Below are 11030 nucleotides of genomic sequence, written 5' to 3'. Positions count from 1 at the left end.
ACCGGGAGAAGTCTCGCGTGAAATATATATTGCGTGGTTGCTGGGTCAGCTGCACACGCCGCCTTACGCAACCTAGTGATCAACAACTCGCCATAGACCATGCCAGCTGGCCATGATGTATCCCACTTGGGGTAAATAAGCTGTGTACCACGAACTTCGGTTACTAGACATTATCACTGTCGACACTAGAACTGCTATTACTCTTCAGCTCCATACTTTTACTACCAGTCCACGACCCTCTTCCCTCTTCGTTGCTTCTGCCTTCGGATCGGTCATGTGAACCATATTACTCGTCGCCATCGCCATCGTGATCTTTTATCTGCTATGCACTAGGGGGTGGTGGTCCCGCATATGCACAGTCGTCTGCCCTAACTAGCTACCTCCTTGGCTTACTCCGCAATGTCAGCTCGATTTAGTTGACCCTACTTAGGCTGAGTAATGATACTGTGACGGGATTATACCTAGAATACAAGGGATGGTTATGTACCCAAGGTCATTCATTGTACGGAGTACCAGGTACTATATATAAAATATCAAAAGATGAACAGTCACAGACGGCCAATATTTTGATTTTGAGGGTGAATTATTCGGCGAAGTCAACCGAGAAAGGTGCAAAGAAAGATCTTTCGAGGATCAAACTGATATCGAAAGCCTTCCCGTCTACCCGCTGGTATCGGACGGTCAGAAATTCATTACCCTCATGGGCAGTATCACCTATTTACTAATACCCGGTTCTCCTTCACCCTGTCCATCATTCAGCTGCAAATGTTGCAAGATCTTGGATTTACAAATCACACGGTCTGCCAAATAGAACAAAGATGGGGCGCTCACGATCTCCATGATCTGCAGATAGGACTCCAATTCACGGAAAACCCAGTTTCGTACCTCGATGGCAACGAGCGAGTCCAATCCGTAAGAAGAGATCGATTTCGAAGGAATTATATCCTCCAAAGGCACCATGAGCAAGGTAGACATTTTTTGACCTAAAGCATCTATGATCAATGCTTGTGCGGCCTCTCGTTTACCCGCTTTCCTGACAGCAGTTGCGAGGGGCACAGCCGCAGTCTGTTGATCGTTGTCGTCGCTTTCCGAGGCCGCTCGAGCAGCGATGCTGGCACGTACGAGATGAGAAAACCTAGGATCAACCATCCAGAATGGGCCCTGATCAGCTGGGGAGCTGGCTGCTATCTCAAGACTAGTGACGCAGTGACCGTTACAGGTGTTGAGCATCTTGCCGCTAATTGCTCCAGCCAACAAAGCATGGAGTTCTTCTTCTTCGACTCCCTGAGTTTCGAGTGTGTCAAGGACTTCGTTGACCGTTCCCTTTCTCTCTGCGAGGTAGCCGATTCCTTTGACGGGACCCAGGTCGATATTGGTGTAGGGATAACCACCAGCAAGCTGCGCCCGCGCAAAGGCACTCATGAATGTACTTGCAGCAGCATATGCGGCTTGCCCTCGGTTACCAATGACACCGGAAACCGATGATAGATTGACAAAGAAGTCAAGATGTTGTTGTGCCTCCTTGAGGGTGTGATGAAGATTCCATAGACCGTCGACCTTTGGGGAGATGACAGCGCGGTAATCGTCATATTGCATCTTTTCAAACAAGCAGTCCTGCTTTCAAGTTAGTAAAGGGTTTGTCGGAGAGACCTGCGGTGGCTACTGACCCGTAGGACCATGGCTCCAAAGATAACACCTCGAATAGGGGGCATTTCTCGCTGAACCTTAGAAATGGCTGCCCTGACGTCTGCCTCGTTGCTTATATCGCAACGAGGGGCGAGAATTTTTACTCCTTTGCTTTCTGCCCTTTGTATCAGTCGTTTTACATTTTCCTTCCCATCTCCGCTCCTAGCTAAGAGCACAACATGCTTGGCGCCATGTTGGGACAACCAATCTGCGATATTTCTGCCGAGGCCTCCAGATCCACCAACGACAATATATGATGCGTCGGCGGATAGATGTACTTGTGGCTTTTGCGGCGGGTATACCTACTGAGATTGTTACTCATCTGAACAGCAAGAGTACTATGAATGTTGAAGGTGGAGATATAACTAACCTTTACCAAGGCATCGGGTTGCATTTCGATGACACTTTTACCAAAGACACGTCCGCCTTGCAAGCTTCGAAAAGCCACTTCAACGTCTGATACGGAATAGGAGGTAATCGGCGCAACTGGTCGTGCAAGGCCCTTGGCGAATAGCTTGAAGACGTTAGATAACAATCGCTTCATGACCAAAGGTCTCTTTTGGTAGATGGCTGTCAAGTCAACGGATGAAAATGAAACGTTATCATCAAATCGGGACATTTCGAGGCGCGAATTCTGCAAGATATCCTTTTTACCGAGCTCAATAAATCTTCCGAAGGGAGCAACACAGTCCCAGCTAGCTCGAAGCATTTCGCCAGCAAGAGAATTCAAAACCACGTCAACACCCTCACCGTTCGTAGCTTTCTTGACATGTTGTGTGAAAGAAGAGTCACGACTAAACAAGATCCTGTCTTCTTGCACACCGTACGTGTCCATGAGAAACTGTTTCTTTTCTGGGGTGCTGACAGTGGCAAACACGTCGGCACCGACCATGTTGGCAAGCATGATCGCCGCTTGGCCAACACCACCTGCAGCTGCATGGATGAGAATCTTTTCACCCTGCACTAGGCGCCCGAGATCAAATAGGGAGTAGTATGCGGTGCAGAATACCAGCGGAATTGTCGCTGCTGTCTTGAGATCCATACTGTCCGGAAGCCTCCATACACTGGTCGCAGGGCAGGAGACAGATGTCGCAAGTGCCCCTTCGCAAACTGCACATACTCGATCGCCTTTCGCCAGTCCCTCAACATCGCCCCCAACTCTAGTGACTATACCGCTACATTCATTTCCCAAAGCATCCTTGCTCATCTGGCCCATAGCAGTCATAACGTCCTTAAAGTTGAGACCAATATACTCAACTTGAATTTCAACATGACTCTCAGGTAGCTCGGACATTGCGCCTCTGTCATCCGTGAAATGTAGCGTGTCTAAAATTCCTGGCTCCCCCGCGACCAGTTTCAAGGGCCGTTCTTCCTGCCTGCAGGGCTGGAGCTCTGGGTCACTTCGTCCTGCTTCTCTATGAATAAACTCGTCCAACAATGTATCGTTAACCATCCGGGGAACGTATATGATCCCATCCTTGACGCTGTATTCGCGGTCAGTTAGCCTAGGGCTAGATTGAACACCGAAGCTGGCTCCAAAAACATCCATGATGTGTTTCACAGCACCATAATCAGGCTGTGGAAGTCCGGACTGTAGCTCCAATGTTACAAGCGGAAGACTTGTTTCAGAACGCACAGTTCTAGCAAGTCCAGTGATCAAGTGTGACTCAGGCGGTTTGCTGTCACTGCTGCACCCTGGCCGGATCACCCAGAGAAGACCAGAAGCATCCTGTAGTAAGTTTTGGATCAAATTGAATCTAGCCTCATCGAGCTGGGACAGATAAGGGTTATCCAATTCTCCGAGGAAGATGCACAGTTTCCCTTTAGTATCGATGCTGGACAACGTGCCCATCTCGGGGAAGCAACCCGTCATACTTTCTATATCGCGGGCAAGGTTGTCAACTGGAAATGAGCTAGATATCTCTGGGCAAACAATCGTCACCTGGCGCCCTTTGAGGTCAGGGGTATCTTGAAGCGTGGTGACAAATAGGCTACCGCATTGCTCAGGAGCGCCAGGATAATCATCCAAGGCAAGGTCAAGCCCAGAAAAGCCTGATTCCCTAAGGAGAGCATCCCAGGAGTTCTTATCCAACAACGGCCCATCAATGCGGCTATCACCACTATGCCACCACTCAGGTAGCAGAGCGTAGATAAACTGCCTTAACTGCTGACCATTTTCTTCAAGAAGAACAAGCTTTCCACCCGGCTTCAAAAGTTTTCGCACATTTGCCAAAGTTACGTCTAGTCTGGGCGTGAGGTGCAACACATGGCACGCGATGACCAAGTCGTATGAGTGCTCTTCGTAGCCCTGTTGGATCGGATCTTGAGCAATATCCAACTTCTGATAGTCCAGAAGGCCTCCCCAAGATCTGAACTTCTCTTTTGCCTCGTCCAAGATAGTGTCAGAGACATCAGTAAAGTCGTAACGATTGAACCGAGGGCCCTTTTTAGTATCGCCACCTCCTAAGGTGTGGATGAAGGGAAGTGTGGCAGCTCCCGTTCCAGCCCCAATCTCCAAAATGTTCATATGCGGTTTTTGATCTGCCATCTTGTCGATGAATGAGGCAGCCGAGATATAACTGCGACGGAAGGAATCAAGTTCTTGGTAATACCGCTCTAAGAGACTGCTTTTACGCATGACTACGCTTGGATCAACCTCACGGCGCAGGATCTCGGGAAGCAGACTGCCCAAGGTCCATATCATCTCCCCTGGAGCACCCATTGACCGCGCTTGCTCTATAATTGCTTCTTGCTCTTCCTTGTTGCACTCCAACCAGTCAGGCGTTTGAAGAGGCAAGTCACCACGGCGCGCTCTGTGGCGCGTCTCCCGAATCCAGTCCGTGAGATAATGGTAATGTCCCTTGACAGATGCGGGATCCACGGTGCTAAGCTTATTCTGTGCAGCTTCGAGCAGATAGAACGATGCCTGCTCCAGGACTCGGACAGTTTGAAGTTCACTGGATTTGGGCGAGGTAGGCTGGTCGAGAAATCCAAGAAAGCGCGAATTCAAAAAGTCAACACAGGGTGTTTCATGTACTTTATAGCACTGATTCTTTACCGGCCTGTCTGTACAGAGGGTTTGGTCAATCAGCGGTGTTGACCTGACGTTGTCCATCCGAATCAGTACATCGCTAGGATCTTCGCTGCGAGTGGTAACGATGTTTAACTCGGCTGCACGGCGAGGATGCAAATTATTCGTTCGCGATCCATATAACTTGAGACGGTCACCAGGTGAGAGTTTTGTTTTGCAGCTTGCATATAAGCATCCGATGAAAGTAGGGAGGTATAATTGTTTCTGGCCTGGGCCTCGATAACCCACCAGGGGCCACATTAATTGAAGGCACAGATCCAGGGTTGCCGGGTGCAGAATGTGGCCACTCTCATACTCATCTGGCATCGCTAGGCTGGTATTGGGGACCATGAGCTCCGCTGTCGCAAGGTGATCGGACGCTCTGATACTCGACATTCCCTTAAACATATCCCCATACTGCATTCCACTGGCGGCAATAACGCCATACATTTCTTCCGAGTCCACAGCCGACATACCTGGAGCATCTACCATCGATTCTCGACGCTTTCCATCAAGCTCCTTCTCGAAGATTTCGCGAGCGCCATCAACTGGATTGGGTTCCTTTTCTCTGGTGCCAGATATAAGGCCTCGGCAATGTTCCATCCACTCTTGCTCATCGCAGATGGCAGAGACGCGAAATTCGTACCAAATCTCAGAGGAAGCTCTTGTTCCTTCCGCGAAAGGGCGTAATGTAGTCATCATTTCCACGGTAGATGCCTCCGGAATGATAAGGGCTTTATCAACGGCCACTTCACGGAGGCAATAATTGTCTATGGAGACATTTCGCATCCTCGCAGACTGGGAAAGCGCTTCGATAGCCATCGCCACATACCCCATGAAAGGGTATATATTTTTGCCTTGAGCTTGATGCTGTCTGATCCAAGGATGATCGTCGACTCGAATCACGTTCCGCCATTTTGTTTCGATTGAGTCCGAGTCGACAGACAAGCTGCCCAGCAGGTCGTTTCGTGGGAACGACCTATTATGCAGTGATCGCGCCCATCGAGATTCGTGCCAGTATTTTACTGAGTGGTCCCAGGGATATTTGGGTATATTGGTTAATAGAGTAGGCCTTTTGCTACCTTTACCATCACCGTCAGCGTTAACCAGATCGAAGCATATATTGAGACCCCTCATAAATAACCCCACTGCAAGTTGCTGCATGGTATCCACAGCATTCGACTTCCTCTTTATGCAAGGTAGATACTTGAAGTTCTTTACATTTGCACATTCCTGGGCGGTTTCCCGGATTGGTGCTTCTAACGCGGAGTGAGGACCTATTTCGATCAGGGTATCCACGGGCTTGCCAGAGTGAGATTTGGCTTCTCTAAGGAGACTGCTGAGACCCCCGACAAAGTTGACGGGAGACAAGAGGTTTGCAACCCAGTAATCAGCGTTTAGCTCAGATGACTGAACTTGTTGACCACGTAAAGAGGAAAAGAACTTGATATTCGACTCTTGAGGGCGGATATCTCCCATCAAGGACAGGTAGGGTGCGGATACAATACCCATATGGTGGGAGTGGTATGCCACGTCAACCCGGAGTTTGCGATTGAAAAGGCCTTGATCCTCGACCAACGTCTGCAGTTCGTTTATTGCGTGAGTATCTCCAGAAGCTGTGACGCTCGAATCGCTGTTGATGCACGCGACGACAACAGTCCCGCTATGAACCTGACTTATCATCTTCTCTGCATCATCTTTGCAAGTGCCTATTGCCATCATGCTTCCCTTCACGTCTGTGGTCCTTAGTTTCGCTGCGACGGCTCCCCGGCAATATGCGATTCGCATACAATCATCAAAATCGAGCATTCCAGCAGCGAAAGCCGCTGCAATCTCACCACTGGAGTGCCCGACGACAGCGGTCGGAACAACTCCCCACGATTTCAAAAGCTGGGTTAAAGATAGCTGGATCGCTGTGCAAGATGACTGGCTGTAACACGGATCTGTGAGCAAGAATGACTCTCCTTCTCTCGTTATTTCGCCTAGAAACGTCAGAATCGTCCCACACAGGTTACAAGTCCTGTTCAACGGGAAGACATACGGATGATAGAAAACTCTGCACCCAGCTCCTTGATACATTGATCTGCTCTCTTCATAGCCTTCTCAAAGAGAGCATACCTTGCAAGCAACTCCTTTCCCATGCCATGCCACTGGGCTCCCTGGCCCGTGAAGACAAAGCTAATAACAGGCTCCTCCGGCGCTCGCTCCGGCTTGAAATTAGGGGATGTTATCTGTCCGATCAGCTCAGTTGCAGAGGCCGCAGAAACCGCTGCTCTCCATGGAAAGGCAGTCCGTCGCTCACCAAGTGTGTATGCCAGATTCTCCATGAGATACATGTTGAATGCTTCCGGCTGTTGTTCAAGATATGTCTCCAAGGCCTTCAAGCGGCGCGTAAAGGCTTGCTTGTCATTGGCAGAAATGGGGTATACTCTGCGGGTTGGAGCATGGCTCTGAGTATCGTCACTGCTTCCATGGACAAGGTTCTCTAGTTCTGTGAACATGTCACTCTGTGCCGGAGGCGCCTTTGTCAGGATAGCATGTGCGTTGGATCCTCCAAAACCGAAATTGTTGATGCTCGCATAGCGCTTATTCCTCGGCCATGGTATTAACTTCGTCGGGACCTGGGGTCAAGTTAGAATATCACTTTCGTTAGGAAGGCGCATCGGAAGGCGCTCACTTTCAAATTCCACTCCTGCAGGGGTATTGCAGGGTTTGGCTTCTCGAAATTGCAATTGGGCAGTATCAACTCCTTTTCCAACATCATTGCAGTTTTGATGACAGATATAATACCGCTGACTGATTCCGTATGGCCGACATTCGACTTGACGGACCCTATATACAATGGACGCCGTGATGTCCGTCCTCCGCCAAATACAGCATGTAGCGCCGAGGCCTCGATTGGATCACCGATTTTGGTACCTGTTCCATGCGCCTCGACATATCCAGTTTCTGACGGATCGATACCGGCGGACTCGTAAACGGCGCGTATGAGTTCTTCCTGAGCACCACTATTCGGCTGCGTGATCCCAGTTGTTCGACCATCTTGATTTACTCCTGTACCGACGATTACTGCCCGAACAGCATCATTTGCCTCGACCGCTGCGTCCAGTGGTCTGATCACGATACATCCACAACCTTCGCCACGGCCAAAGCCTCCAGATGCTCGATGATCAAATGCATAGCATCGTCCACTATCCGCAAGAAGCCTGTGGGTTTCGTCAAGCGTCAGCGTTCAGTCGTTGGCTAGCCACGGGTAGCTTCGATTATGCTAAGTCAGCTAGCCCTGGGCATGCTCACCTTGACAGCGCCATCGAGATTGACTGCTCCGGTATCAAGTTAATATGGCATGCTCCAACAATTGCAATTTCCGATTCTCCTGACTTCAGACTCTGGCATGCTAGGTGCAATGCGGATAAGCTTGAAGAGCAGGCAGTGTCAACAGAGACACTAGGACCTTTCAAGTTGAAGTAGTACGATATGCGATTTGCCTGCATGCACATCGTCCCACCAGTCGCTTGAAACATAGGGATATTTTCAGGATCTTTGGTGTTTCTCATGTTGTACTCCGAGGTTGATCCCCCGATAAAAACGCCGACACGCTGGGATGACAAGGAACTTTTCGTAAGGCCGGCATTCTCGAGAGCTTCATATGTACATTCGAGTAAGATGCGCTGCTGAGGGTCCATCGACTGTGCTTCTTTCATTGTGACATTAAAAAACGGCGCATCAAACAGGCCGACGTCCTCATCCAACCAGTGACCACCTTTATAGTTGAATGATCCGGCTCGGCCAGGTGTCGGATGGTAGTAGCCTGCCGCATCGAATCGAGACTCTGGAACTTCGGACCATGCGCTTCGGGCACGAGAGCATAGCTCCCACAGACGGCTTGGGCTATCTACCATGCCAGGAAGCCGGCATGACATTCCCACTATGGCGGCCCTATCGGACTCATTGCGGCCATGGGAGCCATCTGTTCCATTGACTCCATTCATGCTGACAGATATCGCAGTTTGGACGCAAGAATGGGGTCAGTCGAAAGGTAATCCCCTAAGAGTGACCTTGGCAGCACCCTTAAGTATGTGACTGTATGTCTAGGAGTTTCAAAGGGTCGCATGGCCTTTGAAGGCATGCTAGGACTCACTTTCTAACGGCACCCTAAATTACCCCCCTTGCCTGTATTTGGTTCTGAGGGCCTTATTCGACGAACAACACGCAATTAAAGCGTCCCAGATCCCCCTTCATTCGTCGTCATTCTACACGTTGCGACTATGACTTGGGTTGTCAGGGGTAAACGAGGCAAAAGCCCACGATCTGCCCAAGGGGTGAACTCTACCTCATGATCCAGGGCTTATAATTTCTTCATACTTATGGATCCTCATTTATTGGCTGGGGAAATAATTAAACAACGTCATGGAAATGCGGGTTTTGCGCACGGACTGATTTGATACTTTACTCCGTGGCATGACTTTCCCAGGATAAACAGCCAAACTCAAGAAGATCTACTGTATAGTAACTCGGCAGTATACGTGCTTCGAATCTCCAGCTCAGCGCATGCGTCTATGAGCTTTCTTGATTGGCAGTTGGTTCATCTATACCAATCCTGAGATTATGGAGTTCCTGTGTCTTCCTGGGGCCTACGGCAATGAAAATGTATGATCTCTGTCGGAAACATGCCTACATTCAAGAATACTAACCATGCTTCAACGATAGATTTTCAAAGCCCAGCTTGGTACGCTCGCAGGTCCTCCCAGGTAATGGTCAAATAGCTCTGACATATGATCTATAGGGCAGTTAGTTGAAGAGCTCCAACGCACCAATTCAGCCAAATTCCACTTCACCCGTGGCCCGATCCTCGCAAACCCTCCACCGGAATTTGACGGCTACTTTGGACCGCCGCCAAATTACCGCTACATCTATGTGCGCGATGATTTCGCAGTCAAACTGCGGAAATTGCCCAGCATCCCCAATCGGGAACAAGCGATGCACTACGTGGAACACGGGACGAAGAATGAAGCAACCGCGGCGAGTGCGAAAAAGGCTGTGGATCTGGTTCTCGACCAGATCGAGCAAAATGACAAGATTCAAGGACTCATTGCATACTCAGAAGGGGCGACAGTAGCTGCCTCCGTCATAATAGAAGAACAGCGACGGTATAAAGAGTCCGGACGGCCAGTGCGAATCAAATGCGCGGTGTTCATATCAGGCTGGCCGGCCATTGATATTCACTCGGGAAAGGTTATTATTCCTACAGGGCTTGATGATGAGGAATATATCCCCGTCCCGACTTGTCATGTTATCGGTGCGGAGGATGCGTTTCTAGAGGGGTCGAAGGCATTGTATGATCTCTGCAATGTTGATAATGCTGAGTATTTTGACCATGGTGGAGGTCATATTATCCCGAGAAATCCAACCACGTTGCGAGAACTGGGCGATGTGATTCGGAATATGATTCGGGAAAGTTTGGATTGTGAGTGACGTGTTTGATTGGTTTCTTTAGTCTTCTATCCTATTTAGCATGCATAACAACCTTTACTTGCAATTGTTGTACATGCTACACCGTTCGAGAATTGATCTGAACCTTCACCACGTTTGCTATGTATATCGAAACATCCCCGCAGAAGTCCCAATATAGCAAATCCCGATCATAAACTACTCTATACTCCAGCTGAATAACTAGGAAGGTGTACCGAGCAGAATGCCAACTCTTCGTGGCATTTATCAAGGGATGTCGATCATTCGTGTCAAGCCCCTCATCCACACACCAACCCTCTAACCCTACAACAGAAAGGGCAACCTATTATCAAAGAGAAACAGAGTCAGACAACCCGAATTCCAAATCTTGAACTTCCTCCCCACTGACATACCTTTACCCCTAGATTGACATATACTACAGACTCCTCCTCACAAAAGGGATCAATTGAGTTCACGCACAAAGTTCAACCTCAAAGCATAACAGAAAGGGCCGAAGGAAAGTTCTCCTTGACATTTAACCGTCTGTCTAATCTAAAATGACGACAAACATAAACCATAACCTACTTACGCAGGAACAGATGAAACAACTGGTGCTTAAATTCTCCCACAGTACGAGGCAACGCAAGGTCATGTAGCGATTAGCTAGTTAACTCCTACGCAAGGGGTGCATAAACATCAACCCCCAATGTAGGGTTTGGGTTGGTAACGTTGATCGACATGCCGTTGTCGTTCATTTTACCTCGGTGGAGGTTCATTTTACATAGTTTTTTTTTTTTTTTTTTTTTTGTCTTAGTACCTAGGG

At 49.0% G+C, this 11030-nt stretch overlaps 3 protein-coding genes across 3 annotated transcripts; 1 reads left to right on the top strand and 2 right to left on the bottom strand.

Annotated features, from left to right (window-relative positions):
* Positions 1-4: 4 nt before the first annotated feature.
* On the bottom strand, positions 5-11014 carry F9C07_2286442 (polyketide synthase module). Its single transcript, XM_071510829.1, has 7 exons — positions 9467-11014; positions 8054-9406; positions 7434-7962; positions 6798-7377; positions 2057-6738; positions 1668-1988; positions 5-1614 (listed from the first exon to the last, which is right to left on the bottom strand). The coding sequence occupies exons 2-7, from the start codon at positions 8746-8748 to the stop codon at positions 715-717; spliced, it is 7707 nt and encodes a 2568-aa protein (XP_071367901.1). The 5' UTR covers positions 8749-9406; positions 9467-11014; the 3' UTR covers positions 5-714.
* Positions 9365-10231, top strand: F9C07_11962 (serine hydrolase FSH; the record flags this gene model as incomplete). Its single annotated transcript, XM_041293754.1, has 3 exons — positions 9365-9406; positions 9467-9485; positions 9543-10231. The coding sequence occupies 3 exons, from the start codon at positions 9365-9367 to the stop codon at positions 10229-10231; spliced, it is 750 nt and encodes a 249-aa protein (XP_041148953.1).
* F9C07_1796663 (uncharacterized protein) lies at positions 10270-11011 on the bottom strand. The gene is made up of 2 exons (XM_071508387.1): positions 10797-11011; positions 10270-10550 (listed from the first exon to the last, which is right to left on the bottom strand). Exons 1-2 carry the CDS (start codon positions 10857-10859, stop codon positions 10308-10310), a joined length of 306 nt encoding a protein of 101 aa, XP_071367900.1. The 5' UTR covers positions 10860-11011; the 3' UTR covers positions 10270-10307.
* Positions 11015-11030: the final 16 nt, after the last annotated feature.

The sequence above is a fragment of the Aspergillus flavus genome, chromosome 6 (genome assembly GCF_009017415.1).
Source record: "Aspergillus flavus chromosome 6, complete sequence".
NCBI classification, from domain to species: Eukaryota; Fungi; Ascomycota; class Eurotiomycetes; order Eurotiales; family Aspergillaceae; genus Aspergillus; species Aspergillus flavus.
Note: the sequence above shows the minus strand (reverse complement) of the source record. Positions and strands in the feature narration are given on the sequence as shown.